The sequence below is a fragment of the Haplochromis burtoni genome, unplaced genomic scaffold (genome assembly GCF_018398535.1).
Source record: "Haplochromis burtoni strain Fernald_Lab_line unplaced genomic scaffold, NCSU_Asbu1 Contig_499, whole genome shotgun sequence".
NCBI lineage: Eukaryota > Metazoa > Chordata > Actinopteri > Cichliformes > Cichlidae > Haplochromis > Haplochromis burtoni.
This window is the reverse complement of record NW_024582860.1, coordinates 239,479-252,352: the sequence shown is the minus strand read 5'-3', so window position 1 is coordinate 252,352 and position 12,874 is coordinate 239,479. Positions and strand designations below refer to the sequence as shown.

The following is a 12,874-nucleotide window of genomic DNA, read 5'->3' as shown; positions in this document are numbered from 1 at the left end:
AATAGTGTCATTTAAAACGGGGGGGATAAATAGATAAAAGAGCAATGGTGAAGCTTTCTGGTGCCTTTTTTGCTAAAGCGACATAACCACAAGGATAAAACTGCAGACTTTGTGAGGCACCTCAAATGCACAGAAGTGGAATTTTAATCAGTTTTAGGAAGGTTAGGTTACATCATGAGTGGCATTCACACGACTGAGTTAGTCAGCACTTGTTTGAGCGTGACATTTCTGAAACAGCACCATCCTAAAGAGGAGTGGGCTTTCTCTCAGTGTGGTCTGCAAGTGCTCAAAGAACCGGGAAATTTGTTTAAGAGAAGGAGCTGGTGTTCATCTGTTCTCCACGAGTACTTCGAAGCTGTTAGTACGTGCAGCTTCATCCATTTACTCTTTAAATGAGTCAGAAGAACCTCACAACGAGATTTCACAATTGCTTCATCTGAGACACTCTTTTGTTTGCATGCATATAAAAATACTACAAAGACTTATATATAAATACTCAGCATTAGTCCTAACTGCAGTGATTGATACTAACATGGTGTTAATCGGTGTCTTACGTGTTCTCTAGCGCAGCTCAATCTTAACCACGTGTTTGTTTTTTTCCTCCACTAAGCCTTAAAAATCACTCAAAAGACACCGGCGCTGTACGCTGCAAACATCGACTTTGATAAACAAGCAGACAGAGATTAATGAACCAAAGAGCTACGAAGAAATTCATTACAGCGGAATATTCAGACTCACAACGACCACGGAATAATTGCCATGTTTCAACATTTGTGTAACCGAGCTCCACATTCACATCGCAGCTACCCGGGAAAAAACAACAAACCCTACTCTCATCTAATTAGTATGGTAATTAATTTATGAGCTGAGACTGTCCTATTAGATTCATTTCAGCCGGCATCATTTAAACTAAGAACATTGCGTGGTCTACTTTGTCATGGTGTTTGTCCCCCGTCTATGAGACAAAAAGAGGACGTTATTTGATGAGTTCAGCTGGTGTGCTGGAATAGCAGAGCATCTCTGCTCTTTTGTCTCTACAGGGGGAACTACAGTGCACTGACACAGTGAAAAAGCCAGCATCCAGTCTTTGTTCCTCCCACACACTCCAGCAGAATGAGAGACAAGCGATCTGTCTCTATTGTATTATCCAGATGCTCCAGCCCCACTGGGAAATGAGATACCGTATTACGTGTATCATGCAAAACCTTCATCAGGAGGGCTGAAAACCAATGGGGAGGCGGCAATCGCTCTCGAGGCCGTGACAAAGCAGGGAAGCTCCGGGTGAGAGGTGCGCTCGAGGATGCAACGGGTACCGGGTGATCTCGCATCTGCCGCAGCTGGGCTCCTGATCGGCCTCTGACTGATGGCGTAAACCAGGTGGCGGGCCTCCAGCGTGTGAGCAGCACAGCTGGATTTCTGGCAACACTGGAAATAAGAAACTAATCCTGGTTTGACTGTGGCAGACTCTATTATCTAATAGAAGGATCTTTATCCAATTATCCCAGGCTAACCCGGGCTCTGAAGGAACGTTTTGGATAATGTGTCTGTGTCCAAACCAACAGCTCTGGATGCACAATAAAGCAGTGCTGTGTGATCTTGATTGTAGCCGCTTCACACAAAGACAAGAGCACCCCCCCGGCCCGGCTGCTATCCACTTCATACACAACACAGACAGATAATTAAATATTAATGTTGGATCATAAGCACTTTGAAATATGACTTACCTTGGCCTTGACTAGCCTCTTGGCAGTCTTAATCTTGGCTTCGCAGAAAGCCCCTCGGTACTTGGCGCTCACATCCGTCCCTACTGTCAGGTAGGGGGGCTCCTCCAGAGTCTGAAGAAATAAAAAAAATGACACTGAGTTCAAACCCTTTTTAATACAATACAACTTAATGACACAGGTGTAATCACAAAGCTAAAGCAGGAGGACGCACACATACAGCCATACAGCCAGGGCAGGGCAACGACGCAAAAAAACCCACCCGGCTCAGTGATTCATCCATGGAATACACATACCATCTGCTCTGGGTTTTGGAAAACAAGCCTCTGAGGGAGCAAACAAAAAGGCCACTTCACTACAGCTTTGATGACTACAAAGAAGAAGATATCCGAAACACACAGCACCATCTTGTGTCATCAATGGTTCAACACCCCCCTCCCCAGCTTCCTCCAAGAACAGATTTGCAGAGGGTAGAGTACACAGAGAAAGCAGACCTTCTGTCTATAGATGGGGGCAGATGATGTTTGTGCTTCATACAGTGTGAAGATGAATTTACTGAGGTTGTTTCAGTTAGACTGGAGGAAAAAAGCCCAGCCTAACAGCGGTATATTTAGACATCTTTCTAGAATAAGAACCAAAGTGGGCCACACTTCCTGCTACTCCTGAAAGCAAGGAAAGCAGCTCAAACACATGTAGCACTTCTGCAGTACACTGAAAAAGAAGAAGACCTCTTATCTTGTCTGAATGAAATCAGTGAATGAGCGCCAGATGGAATGGAGATGCTCAAAAAGTAACAAGAACAATCAATTTCAAATGAAGTTATTCACAGCAGGAAGTTGGTTCTGCTCATTACTCATTACCATATAAAACCATTTTCCCTTGCAAATTGTACCTGTTCAATTTCACACGACAAGATGATAACTTGTAAGACTTGGTGAGATGCACACCTCTCCTTTTTTTTTTTTTCCTTTTATTGCGACATTTTCATTTTCTACGCTTTAAGAGATTCAAACCACATAATTTGTGGGGGCTGTTCATAACAGTTGTTCATTGTTCCCACGAGGAGAGCAAAGAGTGCACAGGTTGTCATTCCAGCTAAAAACTACACCAGCGGTTAGCTGTACTTGAAGCAGTGAAGAGGAACTAATTGCTAACGCCAGCTGCATGCAGTCCACCATGGCACATACTTGTGTCATGACCGAACCACTTTTTCAGGCCTGATATGCTCCAAAGTCCTAATCCTGTCAGGATGCTTGGTAATTTGTGAGCTTTACAAATCTCAATCCTAATTAGAACCTTAGCTTATTGTAACCTATCGAGCCCAGAAATGCCTAAAATGACCTGCTTCCATGGAGTGACATGGAAATGGGGGGAAAAACTAAACTCAGAGGACTTCCGCATTGATGGAGTGCACAGAAGAAGCGAGCACAGCGGCTCTGGGAGAAGCAGCTGCTACTTCAACGTTCTGCAGGTGCACGGCGCCTTGTGCTGTTGGCTGCATCTCGCCTTTGAAACGTGTGTGATTTGTTTAAGCAAAAACAAGTGACAGACTGACAACTTCCTGCTACCATATCACACAAACTAGGCAGAACAGTGAAGACATTATAAACACAGAAAACACTCATACTGCTCTAACTATCAGTAATTAGTGGTCAAACATGTAACTGCCTGCACTTTAATGGGTTTTTATTGCTATTAGATGTAGGCCTGCATTAGAATTGCCTGTAGAGCTGTCTTCAGGACATGGTGTTAATTAGTTTGTGCCGTAGAGTTAAAATCCTCCTTCTTCTTCTTTCGGCTGCAGCCTTTAGGGGTCGTCACAGCGGATCATCTGCCCCCATCCCACACTAACCCTCTGCACGTCCTCATTCACTACATCTACTACGTATTTTTCTTGTGCCTGGGAGCTCCATCTTCCACATCTTTTGTCCAAAATATCCACTATCCTCCTCTGCACATTTCCAAAGCATCTCATGCCTGCCTAACATTGTCTTCAAACCACTCAAACTGAGTTAAACACTGAAAAGATTATTTTCACTTCAGTATACAAATGGTTGGATATATGGCCCCCAAAATCCCTCCAGAATTCTCTAACCCAATCTACCATGAGGGGGTAGAAACAGTATATGTGAGCGGTGTCAAACATGCAGCCCGCAGGCCAGTGTGGGCCTGCCCCAGGGTCTAATCTGGTCCACTTGTAGTGTAAAATTTACAGTCATAGCTTTAATATCTTAACTTTACTACACAGGCTCGCATTACAAATTATTTCTTGATTTCAGCCTGACAGATATGATTTTTTTTTTTTTTTTTTTAAATCCAATACCGATATTTGGAGATTTAAAAATGTGATATTCCAAGTGGATTATATTTATTTATTTTTCCTTTCAGAAACACAAAACATTAAACAGATTTCCTCGTTTATACTCTTGATTGTTGTGTCTGTGGCGTTCAAACCCCATGTGCTGCCTACAGGAAATCTGCAGGCTGCCCTCTAGTGGACAAGCTATGCAACATCAGTACTTGTAACATCGTAGAGTGTTTCTTCAGTCTCTTTAAAAAAAAAAAGATTTACCAACCGCTATAAATGCAGAACGATCAACAAATAGCTAAATAATAAAGCTGATAATATCGGTCTGCCGATAAATCGGTCCTAATAAGACGTGTTGTTGAAACCGCACTTATTCTAATTATTCTAATTCTGAATGTTTATATCTTTACTTGAAAAGAAAGACAGGTTATTATACAATCATTTCACTCTTGCAGCTCATTTTAGCCATATGTGGCCTATTAGCTAAAGCGAGTCTGCCATCCCTTGTATACCGTATATAAATATTATGCTAATATGTAACAACAGAAGGTGATATTTCAAATAATCATCAGAAATAATCACTCTCCTGGAAACTTTACAAAAATAACTGAAGCTTGCAGCTTAGCAAATTTGCATCTTTTATGTGAAATGCTGGTAAGCTTTTCTAGTCAAACCAGAACAGGCGGCCTCGTCTCCACACTCTCTGGGATTCTGACAGATGGGATTCGGGGGCAGAGTCCAGCGCCCTCCAGCCTCTCTACCTCTCCGATAAACACCTCATAAGTCTGTAGCAGTCTGGCCTGAGCACCAGCGGCCCTAGCCAACTATGGGTTTACATGACGCAGCAGCCATTTCCACTGTCTCACCAACTCTCTTGTCAGTCACGGCTGTGCCACAAAGCTGTACCACTACAGTCTTCAGACCAGTGTTCAGCCTCCTCTTTCATACTATTACAGGTCTCCTTTTGTTCTCTACGCACTAACCCATTTCCTTTCTTTTTTCTTTTTTTTAAAAGGAGAAGTCATACTAGGGGACTCAGAAAGGGCAGTTTGGGTTATCTCAACAGCTGCGCTAGCCAAATATGCACAACCTAACCAGACAGGGCTAACAACACACTACTGAGGCCTGAATTACATTTGTCATGCTCACATTCCAACACAAACAGAGGAGAGTTTGTTGTTTCCACCGATAATGCCCTGCCGCCCTGCACTGAACCACAACTATGAAAAGAAAACTCCATTCCTCGGATTAGATTGCTATTTGGCCTACAGCTGTCTGGAGAAAAAACACTGACTACTTTTATTTATTTTATTTTCATTGCTTCTGCCAGTGCTGAATGATCTTGTGTTGTTTCCCCCGCTCAGAAGATCAACCAGTCAAGATGACTAAACTCAAAGAAGTGGAATTCCTATGCCTTTGGGATGTGAAACATCCTCTCGTCAACTCATAACAACATCATGCACCTAATGAGAGCGGCTCTTTCCCAAGATTCTGTCATAAAAAAAAAGACAAAAAAAAGGACTGAACAGTATTTATGATAAGCCTTAAGCGCCACTTCAGCCACTACATGCAGAAAGTCAGCATGATGATAGCAGCAGCACTACAATCAAGACCAGCTCTCTGGCTATTCACCTAGCGCTACTGATGTGGAAAATACTCTCCAGGCACATGTGCTTGATTAAACACATACAAATGTGAGTTGGCATGGGGTGACAAAACGCACCTGCGGCTACCTTTCATAGAAATACGCACCAACTCCTCCAAAAGCTGCACTCTGGCTTCAAGAGGGAAAATAATGATGTCCAAGTTGTAATTATTAGTATGCTCTACTTGGCTATCAGTCAAACATGCACACCCAGGATAATAGCCTTATGTGTAATCATGCCTTAAAAGCTTTTTTTCCCTCCACAATGAGCCATCTAAAAGAAATACCAGAGGTGAAGGTGCACCACTGTTATTGGTCATAAAGTACTTCTGTCTCGGATAGAGTACGAGTGCTTCACTGATTACTGATCATCCAAAAACCTATTCGACGTTTAAGCTGTTCTGCTCGGAAAACAAAAGATATCGGTACATTAAGACAGAGCTTTGAAATCATCGCCGCTTTAACCAAAAATAAAGCGGACTGAAGTGACATTGACAGCGGCAGAATGAGATCAGTTTCTACTCAATAAAGACTCGGGTCATGAAAAATTTAACAGCCGGCTCCATGGTTGAAAATAAGCTGCTGCTTATGGCGCATTTCTTAGACAGCCTTAGTGACTATAGCATTTTCGTTCTACAACTCAGTAAAAATAAAATAAAATAAAAATCCTGGCAGCTATCAAAAGGTTAAAGCTCCAGTACTGATGGTATGGTGGGAGGTAATGCATACATAGGGCCTCACTTTATAGGGACACTGGTAAGTCTCCATGGATTCCTTAAAAGCCCACAGACTCTGGACACACGCAGTCTTCTGTATATCACTCTCTACTAGGGCTGCACAATTAATCGTTAGAAAATCGCAATCTCGATTCACACTTATGTGCGATCTCATTTCCAAATGACAACGATTTAAAAAAGAAAAGAAAAGAAAAAGACAACGACGACGATTGTACCGCATTTTGATCCGGGAAGTAATCTGCATGAAAACAAGCGCTCACTCTTCCTGCTCAACAAATGACAAGGGCGGAGCCTTATACCACGTGATACAGAAGCTGTGCCGCGTGATGCTAAAATTTGCAGGGGAAAAAACAACGGAGAGCACGTCAGGGATGACGAGAAAGTGACAGGAGAAAATCTGTCCCGGTCAACCACCCAAACATCAATAACGGGAACCTTATACAGCGCTTCCCTATACACGTCGAACTAACGCAGGCACAAAGAAATTACGGAGGCTATCACTTATCACCTGACCAAAGATATGGCTCCCATCAACACTGTGCAAATCGAGGGATTTAGGAAAATGATCAACACCCTAGACAAACGCTACACAGTGCCGTCCCGCAACTATTTTTTTTCTATTGTTGCACTACCTGCTCTATACACGCAGTGTCGAGCAACGGTGGAGACGGGATTTCAAGCAGTACAACATTTTGTGGCAACAACAAAACGTGAGACAGTTGTTGTTTTTATGTTTATTTATTGTTTTTATGTTCAGTCTCAACTGTTACGAAGTTGATGTGCAGTTAATAAGTGCAATAAATATTTATACTGGAAAAGAAAATCGTGAGAGAATCGTGATCTCAATTCTAAGCCAAAAAATCGTGATTCTCATTTTATGCAAAATCGTGCTCTCTACCATTGATTCTTCTCATGGAAAAGCAACCCAGAGATACGGAAAGGTGGGTCAGTGTAGCACTATACCAACCACACTGCATACTGTGCAGCACAGACTGAACAGCAGACCTGTGTAGGTACATTTAGTTCATCAGTGCAGACACTGCAGCAGATGAAAAAGAGGAAGAGGACCCAGGAAGTTTCCTTTCCACTTCCAACATGGAGAGCGTAAGGTAGCCTATAACAGCAGAAGCATGGTTAATCTTGCTCTCACAAAGCCATGAATGATTTATTTGTTTAAAAAAAATAATGCCCAAATACTGCCAGACAATAAAAGGTTATCTAGTATTTAGTTTAATAAGATATTATTCATCTACCAAGGGTGCACCAATGACTCCGTGTCATTTATTCTTCTTGACCACAAATTCAGTCACACAAATTCAAAATACAACAAGACACATCGCATGACAGATTATTTCTGCACCAAAAAAAGACTTTTTCAAAAAAAATAAAAATAAAAATCACCAACTGTGAAATTCTGGGCTGATATTAATGTTTAAAAAACAATTTGGCCAAAAGATGATACCAGTGTTTTTGTTATGCAATTCCCTTTTGTGCCAAGACAACAGAGAAATTAAAAAAGAAAATAAAATAAATTGACAAATAACAATGCTTTTTAAAGTCTTTCAGCTCTTTGTCTCACTGTCTTTGAACATTTAACTAGCCACAAATTGCAACAAAAGAAATAAAGACGGTGACAAAAAAAATGAAACACTACTACACACAGATATTTGAAATTATTTGAGCTGATTCAACTTGCAGTCGAATATATATATATATATATATATATGTGTGTGTGTGTGTGTGTGTGATTAACTTATAATTGACGATGCAATATATTGCATTATCTTATGTGTAATCTAATTAAAAAAGATATACGAGTTAAAGTAGCATTAAAAATGTAAATTTAACTAAAGGAGCATTCTCCTGAACAATCATTGACATACAGGACACTTTCCTGACATGACTTCATTTCCAAGAGTCACATGATTTGTCTCTTGTCTTTCCTGTAGCTAACAAGGCCTTCTCCTCATCATCGCCACCTTTAGGTCAAAGCATCGGGGCTTTTGTCATTTGAATACGTTTTTATTCCTTTTAGGGTTGACCTGCAACTGTTAACTTAGCTAACGTAACAGCCTACTGTTACCAGTAACCATTCTAAACACATATAAAAATAACAGGTTGTTTTTTAAGGCATGGCCTGAACAATGCAGCTACACTGTGTGGTTGAGCGAACAGAAGAGCAGATACTGTCTGATGAAAATCTCACAGTGATGCGACTAAAAATCATTTAGGTCCCATCCAAAAAGAATTTAAGACAATTCATACCATTTGAAAAATATAATAGAGCGTATTGTCAATCAAACAGTTTATAGATGCCCACACTGTCCTCTAAGAAGAAGAGCTCTAATTAGGCACTTTAAGTGAAAACACCTGTGCCGGCTGTGCGTGCGTGTGGGCGACACTTTAAGACTTCAAATCCACAACAAATTCAAACTATGAAACAGTAATACTGATTAACCTGGCAAAGATATTGTGAATACTTTCTAATTTACTTACATACTTTTATATATTTAAAACATGACTTATGTAGAGCTGTTCTCATTGAAATACAGTATCAGAATATTAAAAACCACTGTTAATTAGCCGAACTCTGATGATGTGAACCCAGATCAGATTTAAAATTGAAACGACAGGAAGCTGCTTGCTGTTCAGATCTCAGAGTCTCTTTCTTTTTTCCACTTCACACCATCACAGAAACTCACACACTTTGTATTTGTGAGATATAAAAAATTAATAAATAAAGAAACTGTTGCCATTTCCCAGAGTACTGTGAATCAATACTGCGCATTTGTGAAATGTAAAATGACACACATGCTAGTTTGAATGTGGTTTGATTTAGTTTAGGTTTATTTTATTTTAGGCTGTATAGGATGACATAAAACACAAATGTCTCAGTCTATTAAGATTACTGGCACATCTAAATCTAAAATCTATTATATTTATCCAAGAGAATTACAATGCTTTAATGACTGTAGCATCTCTGAAATATTATAAACAATAGTTTTACACCCATTATACTGTACTGTGGTGCTCACAGGCCAAACAAAGGAACATGCAAGAGGCACGCAGGAAAGAATTAAGCACCCTCCCAGCCTAGCTCACACGTACAATAATCCTGCTGTGAATCACCTCTTTGTCCAAACCAGAGTCGCCACAATTCCAGTGACTGGTGCTTCAGCAGGAGTTGCCCTGGCAATGCCATGGCAGCTCTGAACTAGAAAAAAAAAATTGCAATCTTAATACTTTTTGTTTACGCACTCACCTCCCCCACATTTAGGGCATTCACCATATTCACACTTCCTGTGCGATCAGCAGCAGTTTAATCTACTTCGAGAATTTCAGTGCTTCTGAATTTAGTTTTTTTTTTTTTAATATTTAAAAAAAAATTAAACAAGTCTTTATCAGACACCCTTTTTCTAATAAAGCATATGGACAGACCCTTGATGATAAAACACTGATCAACAGGTACAATTCAACATCAGATTAACAGACTGGAAAACTTTTCTTCTCGACTAAAACTGTAGAGTTTACAGCTCTATGGGTAAACTTATCTACATACTAGGGCTGCACGATTTTGCATAAAATGAGAATCACGATTTTTTGGCTTAGAATTGAGATCACGATTCTCTCACGATTTTCTTTTCCAGTATAAATATTTATTGCACTTATTAACTGCACATCAACTTCGTAACAGTTGAGACTGAACATAAAAACAATAAATAAACATAAAAACAACAAATGTCTCACGTTTTGTTGTTGCCGCAAAATGTTGTACTGCTTGAAATTCCGTCTCCACCGTTGCTCGACACTGCGTGTATAGAGCAGGTAGTGCAACAATAGAAAAATAGTTGCGGGACGGCACTGTGTAGCGTTTGTCTAGGGTGTTGATCATTTTCCTAAATCCCTCGATTTGCACAGTGTTGATGGGAGCCATATCTTTGGTCAGGTGATAAGTGATAGCCTCTGTGATTTCTTTGTGCCTGCGGAAGTTCGACGTGTATAGGGAAGCGCTGTATAAGGTTCCCGTTATTGATGTTTGGGTGGTTGTCCGGGACAGATTTTCTCCTGTCACTTTCTCGTCATCCCTGACGTGCTCTCCGTTGTTTTTTTTCTGCTAATTTTAGCATCACACCACGGCTTCTGTATCAGGTGGTATAAGGCTCCGCCCTTGTCATTTATTGAGCAGGAAGAGTGAGCGCTTGTTTTCATGGAGATTACGTCCCGGATCAAAATGCGGTACAATCGTCGTTGTCTTTTTTTCTTTTTTTTTTTAAATCGTTGTCATTTGGAAATGAGATCGCACATAAGTATGAATCGAGATCGCGATTTTCTAACGATTAATCGTGCAGCCCTACTACATACTAGCAAGTATTCCTAACAGAGTATTAACTGAAAATCTCTCAGTAATGTTGAATGAAAGGTACACTGAAACTGAGTTACAACTCAAGCTAAGTGAGTGTAAATGTAAAAAAGTATAATCAGTATAATTGGTTACATTCACAGCTACTTGCGCTATTATTTTTTAAGTGTCGCTACCGAGACCAGGACCCAAGTGAAGTAATATAAACATGAATGTCACTTAAAGATACAACGTTGAAATTTAAGTACAGCTAAAAATCATGAATGAACAGGCTGACTTTACTTTTACTTTATGCATTTTTTAAACATATAAAAATGTAAGTACTGTATTTTTACAAAGAATGATTATATTGTTTGTATCCAGATCTACGTAATACTAACCAAAAGTGAACCATAGCTTTTAAATGTGATCATGAGGTGTACTTTTCAAAGCACATTAGACAGCCTACTGTACCTGACCTCCTGAGTCCATCTTCTCAAATGCAAAAATAGGAACCAAATGACTGCACTGCATACAGTTTACGGCCACAGAAATAACTAATTTCACTGTAACAGCAAAATCTGCATACTCACTGCTTTGACACAACAGAGCAACTCTGGACTAGAACTGCAGTTCAAGTTTATAAAGGACAGATTTAAAAGGGGATGGTCAAACTTAAAAGCCGAGCTCTCCTGATATTCCTAAAATGTAACTCAAAAACATCTTTCATCAGACCTCCCCTGCCTCATTCTTACACACCCAGCACCTCCAGTTTGCAAGCCATGCTTTTTTTTATTATTGATTTTCCAGTTTTATGACCATGTAATAAAAACACTGACAAAGTTGTTTGGAAAAATATGGAAAACTTCCTCTTTATAAGATCAAACTGTGATGAAAATAAAGTCGGAAAAGTATTTTTCCTGTAGTGTTGTTTTGTCGTATAGAATCTATAGAAAATCAACGTTTTCACTGTTGTGTGAGTTTAAGCTTTACACAATTACACTCACACACAATCAAACCCTTTTGTTGTTATTAACAAAAGCAACGAATGTCCTTAATATTACTGGCTGTGGTTGAATTTAGAGTGGTCCGCTGCTATTGATACTACTACATAAAAGCAGAAGCTTAATGTATTCCACTTCTTTTATGACAAATTTATTAAGGATTTAAACAAACATCCAACACTTCTAACTTCTTATAATGGGTCTAATGTTTACAGCATTTCATCTTACACACTGTATTACAGCAGTGTGCGTGTGTGCGCGCGCAGCTGGTGAAGAAAGCCTGCAGACCATGAGCCTAAGTGACATATAACGCTAAGTGAACATAATGAAAAGTTGTCCTACTTACAGAGCAATTTACAGTTTAGGCATTGAGCAGATGCTCATACACACAGCGGTAAAATGAGTGAGCACTCCTCTAGCATCAATAGAGCCACACAAACTCAGAGCGCTGTGAAAACAACAAATGCTACAACATTAAACACAAAATGTCAGTGTGGGAACATCACTGCTTTCAGCTGACACGTGGATGTGAACATTTAAGCATAATAATCATCTACTAGAGGCCTACTGCAACCCATGTGGAAACAACAATAACTGCAAAATGGTCACAGTTACTAATAGCACCATGTTTCATGAGTTTTTATATGTTTAGCTTTATTCAAAGAGACGTCGGGGAAATTAAGCAGCAAAAAAGCCAACATAACATGCAAGTCAGGCGGTATCTGCTAAAGCCACGTTTTTCCTCAGTGTGCATCTCGGCTTATTGAAGTGCATTTCCAGTATTGGCAATCAAAACTCCTCTCGACACACAAATAGGTCATTATATAATCGCAGACCACCAAAAAAACAAAACAAAAAAACCCAAAAAAACGCAGACCACCCAGTAGCTTAAGTTAGCGTTACCACTAGGACAACCAACAGAGAGAGTTTGGATTAGGGCTGCTCGATTATGGCAAAAATGATAATCACGATTATTTTCACTGAAATTGAGATCTCGATTATTTGACGATATTTATTTAACCCTTACGACCTACTATAGAACCAAGGCCGCCAGAGCTTATATTATTTTTTTACATGTTGTAGTGCCATTTGTGGGAGCATTTCAAGTTGCTATACAACT

The 12,874-nt window shown here is 39.9% G+C and overlaps 1 protein-coding gene across 3 annotated transcripts in view; it reads right to left on the bottom strand.

Moving 5' to 3' along the window:
• arid4b (AT-rich interaction domain 4B) overlaps positions 1–12,874 on the bottom strand; it is a 40,058-nt gene that overhangs the window by 22,587 nt on the left and 4,597 nt on the right. For all 3 annotated transcript variants that reach the window (XM_005946840.2, XM_005946842.3, XM_005946841.3), the window contains exon 3: positions 1,725–1,835. In XM_005946840.2, coding sequence (XP_005946902.1) covers positions 1,725–1,835 — 111 coding nt within the window. The remainder of the gene's footprint in view (positions 1–1,724; positions 1,836–12,874) is intronic.